This window comes from Trematomus bernacchii, unplaced genomic scaffold, assembly GCF_902827165.1.
Source record: "Trematomus bernacchii unplaced genomic scaffold, fTreBer1.1, whole genome shotgun sequence".
In the NCBI taxonomy this organism is placed as follows: Eukaryota; Metazoa; Chordata; class Actinopteri; order Perciformes; family Nototheniidae; genus Trematomus; species Trematomus bernacchii.
Genome location: NW_022987574.1, coordinates 875,684 through 892,500, shown reverse-complemented (window position 1 = coordinate 892,500; position 16,817 = coordinate 875,684). Strand labels below are relative to the sequence as shown.

General features: G+C 39.8%; 2 protein-coding genes across 2 annotated transcripts in view; both read right to left on the bottom strand.

Moving 5' to 3' along the window:
- LOC117479642 (microtubule-associated protein 4) overlaps positions 1-9,103 on the bottom strand; it is a 99,937-nt gene extending 90,834 nt beyond the window's left edge. Inside the window, 2 exon segments of the mRNA XM_034126746.1 lie at positions 8,951-9,043; positions 9,046-9,103. Of these exon segments, the coding sequence (XP_033982637.1) occupies positions 8,951-9,043; positions 9,046-9,088 (136 nt within the window). The 5' untranslated portion in view covers positions 9,089-9,103.
- Positions 9,104-10,352: 1,249 nt separating this feature from the next.
- Positions 10,353-16,817, bottom strand: part of kcnh2b (potassium voltage-gated channel, subfamily H (eag-related), member 2b) — a 232,811-nt gene continuing 226,346 nt past the window's right edge. Inside the window, 4 exon segments of the mRNA XM_034126727.1 lie at positions 10,353-15,390; positions 15,392-15,456; positions 15,845-15,946; positions 16,183-16,288. Coding sequence (XP_033982618.1) covers positions 15,117-15,390; positions 15,392-15,456; positions 15,845-15,946; positions 16,183-16,288 — 547 coding nt within the window. The 3' untranslated portion in view covers positions 10,353-15,116.

The window sequence follows — 16,817 nt, the reverse complement described above, 5'->3', positions numbered from 1 at the left end:
TGAGAAACCGGCTCGAGATACACTTTTTGTTATATTCCATGGAATGCTCTTAACATCCCGATAGCAATGAATATCTTAAGTGCTTTGACAAAAAATCCATAAAAAAATGTCATCTGTGGAAGCCGTAATACTGTAAAAAGCACGACCAATCATTTTAGCCGGGCCGGCTAAAATAACTGGATGGCCTACCTGCCTGTCAGCCTTCCATCTGTGCACAAACTTATCTCGTGCCCTCATTGGTCATGTGCGCGTTTGTGTGTGTTGGAGGAGGGGCTCTGTAAGGAAGTGGCAGATTTTTTCCGGCTGTGTATTTTCAAATTCTAGCGATCTCGAGCCGGTTTCTCAAACTTACCTACCCCACCTTTAAATAAGACAAGTTATTAAATTGTAAAGCTGATTCTTTGAATATATTGATTACAACTGATAATATATTTGATTACAACAGCCCTGTGATCACCTCTAATAAAACATTTAAAGATGAATGGCTACAGATTGTCCCATGTAATCGGAAAAAGGCGTTTCCAATAACCAATAATACATGTAGTACACTTTGAAGCACTGAAAGTATACAGATGGAGAATTCCTTCTATTAAATATCTGGTTTATATAATGTTCCGATTTTAACTGACACCTCTAGAGAATTGTGTCAAATTCCCTGCCTTTTTCTTATCTAAAAATCACCTATTAATCACCTCTGTCCATCCATCCATCTGTGCAGCAGCCAACATTTCACCCAGCTGTTTAATTCCCCGGTTGGCAGCAGTAAAGCTGGCACACTGGTCCAGCTGCTACTGTTGTGAGGGGGGGGGGATTACAGCGACCGGCTCACTCTGTCCCATCCCATTCTTCCTCTCCGCTCTCCATCCCTCCATCATTTCATTCACTCAATCTGCCATTGTCACGCAATCTCAAAGTCCCTGGCCACCGAACACACACATTATACGTTAAGTACGTGTGCACGCAGCCTAACCTACTCATGGAAATATTTGTGTGTGTGTTTGGCTGCCAAAGAAACACAGCACTATGAAATCACCAAATCATATTACCGGCTTTTGGGTCATTGAAAGAGGAATGCCATATTTAAATTCAATGGTAACAAGACTTAGTTAAAAAAAAATGTTTTAAGCCGTACACCTACAAAGCTACAACTAGTTACAGTCTATAAGATACTATAAGATGTAACAATGAAATGTTGAAGTCTGTCATTATTTCTCACACAAAGCTAACAAATGTTTTCCTTTGATTATTTGTAAGTGACTAGTAGAGATTGACAGTTCAAAAGCAGTGTCTGGTGTTCTGAGCTGATAATACAATTCCAGAGAACAGTGCCTTTAATCGAATGCAGATTGTGCAAAATACATAGATTTCAACTATTTCCTTCTGATTTGCTTTGAGTGTCATGATAGTATTTTGAAGTGTAGTTAGGAAAAGGTTGAAAATGGTTGGAGCTAGGTCAAGACTATTACATTTGAGTGTGAGGTTAGAGTAATTCATGAAAATAGATATATTTGCAATCATTAAATCGTATTGGTTTCTTGAACACAATGATGATAGCTTGTTGTGAAAGGATGTTAGTGGTTTAATGGTGGAGGCTAATGCCTGACATCAAGAGGTTATGCATTATGAAAGATGAGAAATCTTTGCATGCATAAATGTTGAAGCTGTATTATATCTAGTCGAAATTATAAAAGGTTTTAGGACGCATCACTGTGGCACTACTACTGGTCTACTTAAGTGTTTAATGTTAGCTGAAAATCCTTTATTTGATCTAGTTCATTATTTTGTATCCTTACTCTGAGGTATACGCAGAGTTTAAAGCAGTAGAAGCTCTTATAGCTTGTTTGCTGTGTTGTATCATCCAACATCAGCATGGGTTCTGGGAAACAGACAAAGACTAAACAACTAATCGATTATTTGAAATTAATAATCATTAGTTGCAGCCCTAGATGGGTTTGCAAGCCCCGAGCAATCCCATGGCCTTCGTAAAACATATTGAGATATTGACTGGACATGAAAATCAATAATAAGTGATAAATAATTCAATGAAACAAGAGAGGCTATCCTGAGGCGCGAAAGGAAAACGATAAAATCAACCCCGATGAAAATATTTTCTGCATTTCATACAGCATAGAAAGAATGAGTGCATGGATTTATTTGGCTCTGACTTTACTTCAAGTCAAGAATATTTAAAAAAAGACAACAAATGACAGGTACCATTGAACAGAAAAAACAACAATGACCTGTCTTTCCACCTGTCTAACCCTAACCCTAAGCCTTTCCACCATTTGCCTCACCACAAGCTAGGTTTCCTTATTATTAACCACAACTGTGGATAATACACAAATGGTGCCAAATTCTGGTTTAACAGATACTTCTATACAAAACAGCTGAATCGCAACTAATCTGGGTCAGGGAAATAAAAACCTGTGTAATGCAATCCTTATCGATGAGTCATCCGTCATTGATACAGCTACATTGATTTTGCAGTAAACAACAAAATGTTTCACAGATCCACTTGGTGTTCAATACTAATGGAAAGCATTACGGGCAGCGCTGGAGCTATTTGCCACTGTGGAGTATGGATCTCTACAGAGCATAAACGCTCTCCCTAGGTCAAGCTGTCTGGTACACATGCTCTCACTAATTACATGGCAGTCACCCAATCCTATACAATTAACAAGCTAGCAGCAAGCTTAACCATCTCTCTATCAGGGCTGGGAGAAAGACTTGAATACAAGATGTGGTTATCTTTCTTGTAGTTGGATGTATACTATTGAAAATATACAGTAAAGCAAAAACAATCTAATTAAAGTGTGATGCTATTACAAGTGTAATGTGTAATGACATATCACCACAGAACACAACTCTATAACTGATGTGACAAGCTTCTGACGGTACAGTCTTCTAATGAAGCAGGCATCCCATAGTGCAACCTCGTAACAGCTGATGTTTACTGGCAAGACACAATGAAGGCTAAGGCTGAAATGAGACTGACATTAACCCTTGGAGAAACTAGAATTACTGCCTCATGGTTTATGCCTTCATCAACCAAACAAGTAGTTTAGATCCATGTCTGTCACTGTCACTTTATTCTCTCTTTATTAATTTGTCTGAAGTTGTTATGATTAGCAAATTCATTCTTGCATTATGCTCCAGAACTAGTTTTGTGAGTTCACAATGACCTGGATTTTTGTCAACCAATATGTAATGAGATCATCCTTGATTTCAAGTGGTTGTTTGTGCCAAAATTAAACAAATTCCCTCCAGGGATTTTGAGATATTGGGTTCAAGAGAATAGGTTGGCCGGAAGCACGGACTAAACCAAGAAAAGTTGCAGGCACTGAGGGATAAACAACAACAACCCACAAAACAAGCAACCACCTTATTCATTTGAATGGTACCACTCTGTTCAGGCAGCAGGGTCCTCTGGCAAAAAAGTTGAACGAGGAATTGTGCTGTAATGACTTTTCAGAGCAGTAAAATCCTTCCATAATGATTGTAAGTGTTTTGGTGTCTGATAGGCTTTCACAGTCATGGATGTTATATCATTACTTAGGGTTTCCTCCTTCCTATAAACCTCTCCTACAGCAGAATCAGGGAGGCTACATTCCAGCAAAGTATCTCAAACATACAATCCGACATCCACTTAACCTAGCATTTGGAAAGGTATGTGGTGGTGAGAAGGAAGGAAGAGTTTAAACTCTCTCAAGCTCTTTTCCCATTCTTCTCACAGATACTTTGGTCAGAGGTGTGACACCATGTAACATGTATGTATATAAAGTGTGTTACTATTTCAAAGATTGTTGCAACTTGCCCATCTCTAGGGCAATTTCACCCCGTTTGTGTGTATGGCGATTCTCAACAGTCCAGGCACAAAACAAAACCATGACAATACTCCCAATGACTAGCTCAGGAAAAGGTGGAGGAGCATCATTATGTAAGGGTAATAATGCAGAGATTGTCCCAGACTAAACTGCCCTCAGCAGCAGATTTGTTTGGCAGCACAGGAACAAATGGATGATGGATTTCCTATGCTTCCTGATTCCTAGACAGAGGTCGGGATGAAGCCGCTTGCTGACCTTGAAGAGGGTATCCTGCAGAGATTGGATTTCCTGCACCTCAGTTTTAACCGTGACTAACCTTTGACTTGGACAATCTACCACCCAAATAAGCTTCAACGGCCAAGGTCACATAATTGCAAAGGATTTTCAATGACATGTTTCAAGATGAATTATGACTCCCAGTAATGGTAAGCATTCATGAGGTAAAAAGAAGGAAACCACAGCAGATCATCCAGGAGTTTAAATTTAGTGTCTGAGCAAGAAGAGGGAGTCAATGGCTCACAGTTTCAGTCAATTAACATTCCACAGGCTGAGAGGAATTCAGGGTATTTCTAATGGAGTAACTTTAGGAACCTGGCCGTTTGGTTCAGTCCCTCCTACTTCCTTCCTTCCCTCTCCTCCTACTGTGGTCCTATATTATGGGATTTTCTCTTCTCTCTTCTGTGTTTCAGAGAGTGTGCGTACAGAGAGTGTGTGTACATGTGCGTACATGTAAGGAATCAATTCTTCCACAAACTCAATAGTAAGCATCCTCAAATATTTAAAACTAAAAATATGACACTGGGAATATAAAGAAAGCTGCATTCTTGCATTCTTCTTTGTCACATGCTACACCAGGTCTCACATCTCACATATTTGTTGTATTTGTATTAATTTGTAAAACATTTTCTTCATGCTTATGTTCAAAATGTAGCAGTTTAGTTTATGTATGTATTTGTGTATGGATGTTGCAACTATACACCGCTTTAGCAACACTGTATGTAATTATGGTCATGCTAATAAAGCTATTGGATTGAATTGAGTGTGTATTTACAAATGCAAACTTTGGCTGTGAGTCAATGCATGCAGCGTTGATATGCCTTTCTATTACATAGCTTTTAGCTGACATGCGCCCTACATGGACCATCTCCAGAATCTGGTCAAAGGCACCTGACATGCCTACAAGTTGTGGTCGCATCATGCCAACCACAGCTACCCCCTACAGCCCCTTTTGTCCTCGTCAGACAAGTGTATGTTGCATGACTTGGGACAGTTACGTTTCAGTGCTAAACCAGAAATAAAAGTCACTCCAGCAACTGATCTTAAATACCCAAGAAGTTCCTGAAAGGTTACTTGCTAAAAAGTCACTTCACACGTTTAAAATAACCATCTGACCAGTCTCCATTCCTTTTGTTGCCACTAAATAAAAATAGATACTAAAAGACAGAAGTTAGCAGAGGGTTTATCCACTCTGAGTTCAGTATTTGGTCCTTTGTGTTGAAGGAAAACAATGGAGGACTTTGAAAGCATCAAATGTCAAGTCTTTTTCTGTGCCCTTCATCATCCTCTATCCGTCTAATCACATCAGTGAAAACCAAACAATTTGTCAGAGCCTTTTGAAATAATTATATATTTTTCTACTTGGGACTTTCGGAAAAGAAACATGACATTCTGGACTGCCTGCTTTGTTCCATGGCCTGATTTTTAAAAACAGAATAGCATAAAAAAAATGACCAACAGAAAGCATTAATAATTTATCCCAAAACCCAAGTGTATAAAGCAAGGAAACAACATCTGTTTCGTGATAATCCTCCAAATGTGACTAGAATACAGAACAGTAGAAAAGAGTGAACAATCCAGTTGTTACAAAGAGCTTCAATAATATATTGTATGACTTTCTACATTAAATCTTTCCCATTGGACTCATAAAGAGTCACTTTTATCAGTTTTATGGCATCAAATCCAATTGGCAATGAGTGATGATGTAAATACAACATTTCCTGCTTATAATACAGGTTAAAACAGCTTTTCTTCATGTGGATGCAGATAACAAATTGATATACATTATATTTTAATAGACAATGATCACCTGAACTGGACATGGGGCAGGCTATCAAATGAATATTTTTTGTTTGGCTAGTCTAACCATACTTTACACATGCTGGGTTTGTTGGTGGGGAAGCCAATGATATGCAGTCTTACATTTGAACATGTTGCTTTAATAAACTTTAGATAACAATAAACTTTAAATAAACAAGGGCACAAAGTTCTGTGAAGAAGCCTTTGAGGCTGTTTTCAAAAACAGTTCAGCTCAATTGTGGCTATGGTTCCCATATAGATGTGTTGGTACATCATACATAACAGTGGTAAATACCAATGTTATTCCTATTTTTTTATTTTATTAAATACTGTACAATCAAGACATAACTTATCCATTCACTGTCTGGATATGGATGCATGGTCATTATTGTTAAAGAGGACCTATTGTACAAAATCCACTTTGAGGGGTTTATGGGATGCTACAATGCATGATCTGTTGGGTATTTTGAGCCAAACACTTCAGAGACACGTTTTGTATATATCTGAGACCTATTATATATTGATGAAAAACAGTATAATAGGGGACTTTTAAAGACATTCACTGCAAATGAGCTACTGAAACAAACATTACCATTTGGTAAAGTGAAATGCTGTGTGCACCAATGGGGACACAAATGATCATCCCACCAACTCTACAGTTAAACAAAGCTCTCTTCTCAAAGTCAACATCTGTTCTGACATTAGATTTTGGCACACATGCTTAGTTGATGATTTGAACTGACAGTGGGTAATTTGTTACAGAGCAGGCTATTTTGGTAAAAAAACAGTTTCAGCTTTAGCACATGTCATTCAAAACCACAGGAAATAAAGATAGTTTTAGATGAATGTAGTTGTGTTTATTTGTGTTTACATTTGCAGTGCATGGCAGAGCTTTTTCCCAGAATGCAAAACTGTCCAACACTATACAGTACAACTACTAAGAGTGGCATTTCAAATGGCAAGAGGTTGCTGAAAGGTTGGGTCTATGCATTTATAAATGCGTTAGGGACTAAAACAGATGTTCTTTTTTTCCTAAGCATTTTCATCATTGGAAATGTCTGCTCTAGTGGGATTAGTCCTGCTGTGGTATTTCTATAAAACGGTTGCAATAAATGCTTTTCAAGGTAGTTTCTCCTCTTTAAGAGTCTCAACAGTCGGAGCTTCTGATTTTAAGGAACACAACTGCCTCTATCATATAGAAGTGAAAACACAACAGTAAAATACTGCAAACACATGCAGCATCGGATCAAAGCTGCTTGAGACTGCACTGCCTGCTAGGAAATTAGATTTATGATGTGGCCTTGTACTTTCACCACCAACACACATAGGTCAATTACGGTACAATTAATTTATTTGAGTTGATATATAGCGTGTGTACCTTTCAAAATAAGAGCCTGTGGTGGACAGAGAGGACTTTATCTGCCGTTCTCTCATGCTGAAGTTTGTGTTTTCACTGAAAACAGCAGGGTAGCAGGGAGAGATGCAGCAAAGGGCAAACTGACATTTCATGAAGGGTTTGATCCCAAGGCGGCAGAGCATGTGTTTCAACTCCCCTTAACCCCTGAGCATTGTTTAACTTTACGCAGAGACACTGGAGCTGATTATTTCGGACACTCTTGGGAAGGTTGGTGACCGACCGCTGTGTCCTGTTGTCCTAACAAATGATCACTTTGGCGGGCTTACAGTGAAGCGACAAGCACCAGGGACATTTTAGGGACGCAATTGGATCAGGTCCATAATTAATTCAGGGCCTGAGATCAGTCCCGCGTTATTTCCCACTCAGTAATCTGGCTGGGGGAGGATTGGAGAGTAATCTGGATAGAAGGCGGGAGAAAGGGAGGGAGGGAGGGAGGGAGGACAATCCTTTCTGCTCAGTTCCTCTTCACATCGTCAATTTCTGGGTTAAAATGGGTTATAATGTTTTAGTGCTGGTGTGAAGAGTTCGTTTTTGATGGATGGGTGACAATCTAACTGCAAGCTGAATCATATTGAGATATTACAGGTACAGTTAGGAGTTTTTAAAGGTGCTTTAGACCACATTTCATTCTGTTCATCTGAAATCAGCTATAAAAGGACTTTGCTCAGTAGTAATAACTAACTAGGGTATATCATAACTGAGTTATACAAATTGAGCAGACTGTGGGCTGGACCATGACACGCAGTCAAAAGCTATTTTTTTTTTAAAAGCAAGTAAATGTACCTTTAATTTGGAATTGTTGGGGGGATGTGGGTAATTAGTTGCGAGTGATTTTGCATATATTAAACATGTCATGATAATCTTTGGATCAAGATTTCAACAGCCCCAGAAGCAAAATCAACTATGTTACATTTAATGTAATGTCTTCACGTAGAAGGAATTGGATAAAAGGTATTGAGAGAATAGCATTTCAAGCTGATAAACAGTGATAAGATATCTTTAGCTTTGATTTGTAGTCAATCAGGTTCTACTGAAGAATGTACTATCCGCACTATTAACCAATCCAGTAAAAGTGATATTGTAATATGAAATAAGGAGGAAGTTCATGCGTACATAGCCAATAGGGCCTATATGGAGCTCAACTACAGTATACGATATAAATACAGTATAACAGTAGCTCTGCTAGCACACTGTAAATGAATGGACAGAGGCGGACACATTCAAGCTAGCTTGCACAACTTCGCTCCTCCGTCCACTGTGACAGTGCAACTTCACCATGAGCACCCATGCTGCCTCAAGTGCTGTTGGGAATTTCGGAATAACCATTTTCAGTGGTAAATATGACTGGGAAAGTATACTATTCGTAGTCAGTGTAGGCAATGCTAACTAATGTAGCTACAATTCTACTGCGCATACAGCCCTTTTTGAAAGTAAGAGTTTCCGAGGGCACCTGAAGGCAGCATTATCCTACACCACTACACCGTCGCTGTGAGATCACTCATCCAAAATCACCGTCGCTTCACTGCTACAAAGACCGGAGCTTCCCGCCCACTTCCTTTGAGCTGTCTGCTAACAACGCACGTTCCCAAACACTGAGAGAAGAACAAAATGTTCATATTTTAACTTGACTCACCGTTAGTTGTCTGCTTTTTGACAGTTTGTAGGGAGTCTGCGAGCGTCGCTGTCACCGCTACGATCCGCCCACCCGAGTGTGCACTCCGCTGGCCGCAGACAAATATGCTCCTCCCCGGAGAAGCTCTGCACCAATCATGGCTCGATGTCGATGACTGGCTTTTGTCTTATCCAATAGAATCAAAGCTAAACTTTGAGTGACGAAGGATATATCCAATCATTGCCTCCAAACTATGGGCAGGTCTATCGTCGTCACCAGACGTACTTTTGATAGACACCTTGAAGGCACAATGGAGAAGTTTGACTCCTTATACGGGACGTTGCCGGTCCAATAGCCGAAGGGGACAGGCTTTGGCCGGCCAAGGCCCAGGAAGACGCCCTTGTATATCGCACAGATCACTGGAATGTCACCATGAGTAATTGAAGAAAATAGAGACACTCCGGTTTTAAACTAGAAATGACACACATATTAACCTGTATTGACGACGGCCCAGGTGTAGCCTTAGTTTCACTTTTCGATCATTAAATCTGTATTCTACAAATACATAGTAATAGTTAAGCACAACAGCTTTTATGGCAAATCATAATTATGTTTAGAACTGCCGATACTGACAATAAATTATATGTATTGCGAATGGAAATGCATGACATTTTATCTCTTTCTCACATTATATCCGCCCATTTTCCCGTCAGAGACAGTCAAATTACAATAACTTTCCATATAAAAAACCTGAGGGGAAAAATTCTAAAGCAGCTAAACTTCAAAATGGTTCAACCTCATATAATGTAGGTTTATAGTGACACCTAGTGATGAAAATGGCAAACGGCAGTCCCCGTGTGTCTCTTACTCTAGTTTGCATCATTTGTCTGATGTCAGATTATATATATATATTCTGACATCACAGATAAATGAATATACTCTGCTCTACCCCCTCCCTCAGGAAATCTCTCCCAAAACACAGCCATGACTGCACTGATATGCAGAGCAAGTTACTCACCCTTTGAGGATTCAGAATGTTATTAGTTACCTATATTTTTAACTTGTCGTACAAGTGTCTTTGAGTATCTTGAAAAACGATGCAGAAGTGAATGTTTTGTTTGTTTGTTTGTTTGTTTGTAAGAAAGTCAGAGCTCAGTCTACAATAGAGGTCTCCAAAAGCCATGAAATACCTTTTTGGTATTTTTTGGTATGTTGGGTTATAGGGAAGAGGAAAAAGAAAGGAAGCAGCCATGGGAAATATTATTTAAGCATTGAAAGCCTGGGGATTTTAATTTAACAACGTTTTCATTCAGGTGAGACAACACAGATTGTTCTAACAGTCTATGATTGTTCTTCACGATTAAAATATGTGAAAAAAACAACAATCCTTCAAAATAAGATACAAATCAGTCATTACTTTGCTTTCAAAGAGGTTTATTGAAAGAAATATTATTGAAATGTTATAAAGTTCAACCGTTGATAATGCTATCACACAATCAGAACCTAAAGCTTCACCATTTCCCCATCTTTAACATTTGATATGAATAAAGCACTGCATTGTCCAGCCCAGTATTATAAACCAACAGGTAATATTCCAGGGACTGCAATAGAGTACACATCACTGAAAAGATTAACCATTTTCAAAACATTTGTGAGAGTTTTTAAGCGACATAACTCAGTACTTTTCAGCAAAATGTGTTTAATAAATGCTTTTGCTAACATATTTTAACCCCTCATGCACTGATAAGAAAGTAAGATGTGGTCAAAAACTGCACTCAGATGTGTTGATAACAGTCAGTCTTCAGTCAGATGGGCAGAAGTAGTTTTTTATTCACTTGATTTCATTGGTAGGAGTGGAAACAGGGGAAATCAAGCGCCCCGAGATATGTGGGAAAAAGTTCTGCCCAGGACAGCCTCACATGCATCACTCCATTACAATCAAAGATACAAATATACAATGGAATATTGTATCACTATATTTGCAGCTATTCAGTAACCATCTCTTCCATGATCTGGAAGTTGTATGTATATATATATGTATATATAAATCTCCCATAACCTGGAAGAATTCAGTGTTTCACTCTACACACAGTTTGCAAGCATACAGCGAAAATCAGCTGCTTTGCACGTCAAACCTTCGCATTGCTTGATGGTTCTCAGTGCAGCATGCAAGTAAAAATGTGCACGATATTAAAAGTATTTAGCATCATCATCCTAATCACATTTCATATCCATTTTAACCATGGAGAGCTTTATCCACTTATTTTTTCCCCCCCAATAAGGTGATTATTTTAATAAGAAATTAGAGCAGACTTGATTTATTTAGTATATTTTCCTCTATATTATTTTGCATTTCAAAGCATGCCAAAGAAATGTTTCAGTTTCTGCATAGTGCTGGCTATACGAGTGCCAAAGAGCTTGATTCCTTTACAAGTAGAAGAAGGTATGTACAGGCAAGGAGTGACGGAGCAGATCCAGTGTTGTGTAAACGTTACCAAAACCCCCCCCTCCCCAAGTGCTCAAAATATCTACAAATACACGACTCAAGTCTGTCGGAACTCATAGAAAGTTGAACAGGGCTGAAAAAAGCTCAGCATTGTGGAAGAGCCAATAAGGAAGGGGTGTGTGTGTATGTGTGTGTGTCTGTGTGTGTGACGGTGCACGCTGGGTTTTTTATGTTTGTGTGTATTCAAATGCAAAGGGAAAACTATCCTCCTTATTAAACCCCTCCCCCAAGCCCACAAACCACCCATTACTCAGTCCCGTAAAGATGATTTGTTTTCAAAGTGCACCCCAGACTGTTATATTATGCATTATGCATTACATAAATGTATTCTGTAGCATTGAGTATTCCACTAAAGTCTACATACAAGGAAGGAGAGTCGACAATAACCACATTCTAGTTGTGAGGTCATAGGTCTGAATTTAAAGACACAGTTCGGGCCACTAGGTGACTTATTGAACAGTAACAAAACTCTCGCTACAGAATGTGTGATGGCGAGGAGGAGAGCCCGCTTTTCACCTCAACACTGGACTGTAGAATGAAAACAACATATTCACTGGTTGGGAACATTTTTAGATTGATTTGTTATAGGCCCTTGTTCTTGGTGACCACAGGAAGGGAGTACTGTTGAAAACATAGTAATGGTAATGAGTGTCAGCAAAGTAAAACACAACAACAAGCAGAGAGGCTTCAGTAGTAAGAAGGACATTTTCACAGAATGCTTAAAAGGGGGTCCTATAAACTTTACCCCAACAGTGATTCAATTACGATCACAATTGATCTGAAAGTAGCAATAATCTATTTTTACAGTGTACAAACCAACCTGATCTTCACAATAATGCTCTAGGTTTAAAATCTAAATTACACCCCAACAATGATTTTAAGTCACTTTGAAGAATGTCCTTGGTTGAAATTTAAAATCACAGATCAATCAATTCACATGTTTCAAAAATCACCAATGATCACGTGTTACAGCATTCTCTTGCTTTGGTTGGATACTAAAGTGCACCTTTAACAAAGTGTGGCATCACCTGCTCACATGCAGCCACACGGTCCAATCACTGTGCAGGAGAGATGCTGAATATACAGGGACAGGTAAAGCAGGCCATGTGTATTGAATGTGGCTTTGTGTGCAATTGCAAATTGATCAGAATTATTCAAAGTTATTATGACAATCATGTGTACCAGTCACAAAGCACTTTATAAATAGTGAATAATGCTTGTTCATTTCAGGATTATTATTGAGAACACATGGGGAGGGACACAAAGCTTTCACTTGCTGCACCTAATGACCCAAGACTAAATGATAAAACACAGGCAATCAAAAAAATCCTTCAACAATAAATAAATACAATAGCTCAGACCAGCAAGCAGCAGTACAATCTTCACAATTCTTCATTAAAGGGGAACTCCACCCGAGTTAAGGTTACAATGTTACCGTGTTAAAGTCCTTCCGTTCTCCTTGGTTTTGAAATCTGAAACAACAGAAAATGAACCTTCTAACATCAACGACACGTTCCTGAGTCTTTATAAACATCTGCACTGTAAGAAATAAAGTGCTAAACGGACGCAGTTAAGCTGCTACAAGTCTTAACTGTTTAAAGGACTATTGCACTTCAGTCAGCGTTCCCTCCTCTGTTGGGACGTGTCAGTGTGTGGTACAGGTCAGGAGAATACACGGATCATTTTGTATCAGGGAAGACCATTTGAAGATGTTATGGGTTTTTCATCTTGGCAACTTCAAACTTAAAAAAAACGGATGGAAGTGGAAGATATTACAGACATTTTTACTATAGAGGTTTTCATTGCACCTGCTCTTATTATAACGTGCCTTTTTGTCAGCCCTGAGGTACGGAAGAGGATTACGGCCACATGAAAAAAAAAATGTGGGGATGTGAAAAAAAAAATCCCCACATCAGAATACTGACTTTAATCTCAGAATTCTAACCCTTCTCAGAACTGAATCATGTGGCCCTAATCCTCTTCCGTACTGAGGTAAATCCATTCCTTAAACAAATTAATTTGCTTTATATAGAAGCTTAGTGTGTTGGTGGACATCTGATCATGATATGACAGGAATAAACTCCAAAAACCGGTGGTGTTGAAGTACAATTTCTTCATCCTGGCATCACTTTTATCATTGTGACATTTCTGGATAAGTATTATAAAACCTATGTTGTAAAGTATTGTTTGTGCTGTCTCATTTTAAATCGCTCAATCTGTCATTGTACCGTTTAAACCAGCCATTAAACCAGTTTGCGGCAAAGAAAACAAACGTGTCCTAGAGACGTTAGGATCCAGTGAACCTCTACAGTGTGTGGAAGCAAAACGCACTAAACGCCATGCTCTGCAAACGAGGACCAACATGTAACACGTGAAAAGATTCAGACCCGAACTAATCACACACATAATAAGATTAAAGCACACTCACTTCTTTGCCAGTGTTTGCATATTGTACTGTACACAGAATAATGGCGCATTCGGCTGGTCGTTGTAAACTGGCAAACTTATATATTGTATATTTACGCATCACAAGACAGACTATGTACAAGGTGAAAGCATTCAGGGTGAAAAGAAAAAGTAAGGATCAATGAAATCTGAGGTAGCAAATTCACTAGGAAACACTATAATCACTTTTTTTTCTGTATGCATGTGCTTTGATGTTTAGAAATGAAAGCTGGCCAGCGTTATGTCTTCATATTTTCACAAGTTGTCTGTTTCACAATAATGTCACAACTCATTGAGTTAAATTAGTGTTTTGCTTGTTTAACTATTAATAGTTAGCTGTTTTCGTTGCGCTGTCCTCGTGGTAAACCTCTAAGTTTGCCAGTTTACCTGTTAGTGATACGGCCTGAGCATGCCATAGGTTCTTCACTCTCTAGCAAATCTGTACAATGTGTGTGTTAGGGCAGCTGATATGTTCATCGAAAAAAAATTCATGGCTTTTAACCCTTCAGTTCCCACCCCTGAGGTGCAAACCAGCCAATCCAGTGCGCTCTTGGGAAGAGGGAAGCGTTAGCTCCGCCTCCTGGGGCAGGACGTCAGGGGGGAGGAACCAATGACAGAACGGGACAGCAGGTTTCCTGTTAGGCCAGCTAACACTACAGTTTACCAACCAGTTTGTGAGTTTATCGGAAGCGCCACGGACATATAGAGTAGAATAATATCAATAGGATTTTCAGTGCAAGACGTAAATGGCTACTTGTTTCGTCGTTATTCTGTCCGTTGATGTCTTGTTTTTGTCAGTCATCCAACATAGGACACAGCAGTAAAGGGATTCTTCTACAGGATGTGATCTACAGGGTAGCAGTCACTCGTGTGTGTGAAGTGTCCTCCTTCAGCAGAGGTCCAGACCGGTTCAGTCCGGTTTGACTGTGTTCATTACGAGGCAGAGCTCCTCTCTGCTCTGTTTGTGGTTTTGGTTAAAGGTTGTAATGGAGTTCAGAAGAAAGGGTGAGGGTGACTTGTGGGAGAGAGAGACAGAGAGAGGCCTTACCCTTCCCCCCCCCCCCCGCCTGGTTCTGAGCGAGAGGTCAGAGGTGAAACATCAGTGGTAGATACAGTAGCTGGGTTTTGGTGGTAGTACAGTAGGTGCCTTTTCATCTCCCAACAGGAGGGACTGCAGGACAAAACATCACCCCTCCTCTCTCTGTGTCCCCCCCTCCATCCCACTCTCCCTCTCCCTTAGCTCCCCCCCGGGTCAGAGCCGTGTCTCTGTGGTGTCCGTGAGTCCAGAGGTGTCTGTGATTCCTGGAGGGACAGCCTCCTTTGGGTTTCAGAATCGAGGGATGATACCTGTGTTCCAGCTGCCCCCAAACACACCCCTAAACTGAAGTCTAACCCTAAGTTGGACCCCGCTGCTGACCCACTCTCTATATCTACCCTCAAACCTGGGCCCAGTCCCAGCTCAAGGCTGTCCAGTCCGGAGGGGGCGAGCTGGCCCTGCTCAGTGATGAGGGGGGGGGTCCTGGGGCTGCAGGGAGTCCCGGCCCGGAAACCCTTCAAATTCCTGGGAATCCAAGATCTGCAAGAACAGTGAACTCAGGTCAATGTGACGAGTTACTTATTTTTCTTATTACTCTCACAGGTCACATTGCGTCACTGTTGTGATGTGAAAAGCAGCCCTCATTGCTGTGATGCATCCTAATCATGTTTAATATGCAAATATAAATAATCTAAGTATGTACAACATTTGAATTATATAATGAATGTAAATACAAAATATAAGCCAAATTATACAATAAATGATTGTTGTATAATTAACCATTATAGAAACTCAGCATGTAGGCTATATTTGATATGCTGCAAGCTTTAGCCTAATGCTTATGATTATAAGCTACTGAAACCATATTAAAATCAAATTTGCACTCCACAGAATGTCAAGTATGCATGTATGAAACCATCTGCTCCACCTGTGAGAAGGAGGCCAGGTTCTCTGTCTCTAGAGGAGTAAAAGGCTCCACCAGCCTCTCTCCTGGACATGGTGCTGGGCCGGGACCTGGGCAGGGGGAGACCTGCGAGAGGAAACATCTCATTACTCCTTCTCTCTATAAAGCCTGAGTCAGTGTCTGATAATTATAAGAACATTTCTTCCGTCCTGACTCCTGTTGTGTGAATTAGTCTTCAAACAAAGATTCTTCTTTGTCCACTGTGACAACAATCATCTTACTTTTTCGTACATGTGTGTGTGTGTGTGTGTGTGTGTGTGTGTGTGTGTGTGTGTGTGTGTGTGTGTGTGTGTGTGTATTACCTGAGGTGGTGATGAGATGGCGCTGTAGGCGGGGGGGACCAGGGCCATCTGTCTCTGTAGCAGCTGCATGATCGCTCCTATGTCCGTTGACATGCGACTCTCCAACCTGCACACATTATGCAATTGATGAACATATTTGAACTAGTTCCTTTAATACAGTTTATGAATGTTATTGAATACATTTTAAGTGCATATGTTATATAGGACATTTAGATTAAGAGCTACTGTATCTGAAATGTAATCTAAAATGTAAATGTAATAGATGCTAGTAAACAGCTTGTAGTTCTGAATCATAGCGACTTAGAATCCCAGATCTGTTTGGTCTGTGTGTGTTTTGCACAACCAAGGCTGCAGTAAAATCTGTAGAAAACATATTGTTAAAAAGGTTCTTGCAGTAACTTTCCTTTCAAAGTGCCTAACTTCTCTAAACTCAGTTTTTCTTATATTGCATTTCTCTTTGAACCCTGTGGTTATTATCTTACTTTTGGAGCCGTTACAATACATTTTCCTCACAGGGAGGCTGAAGTTGTATTTAATCTTATAGGAATATTGGCATTATGGTCAAGTAGTCACAGTGGAGACATACATAATTCAGCTACACACAGGAGGTGAACGTTTTCGCATTAAATCTAGCA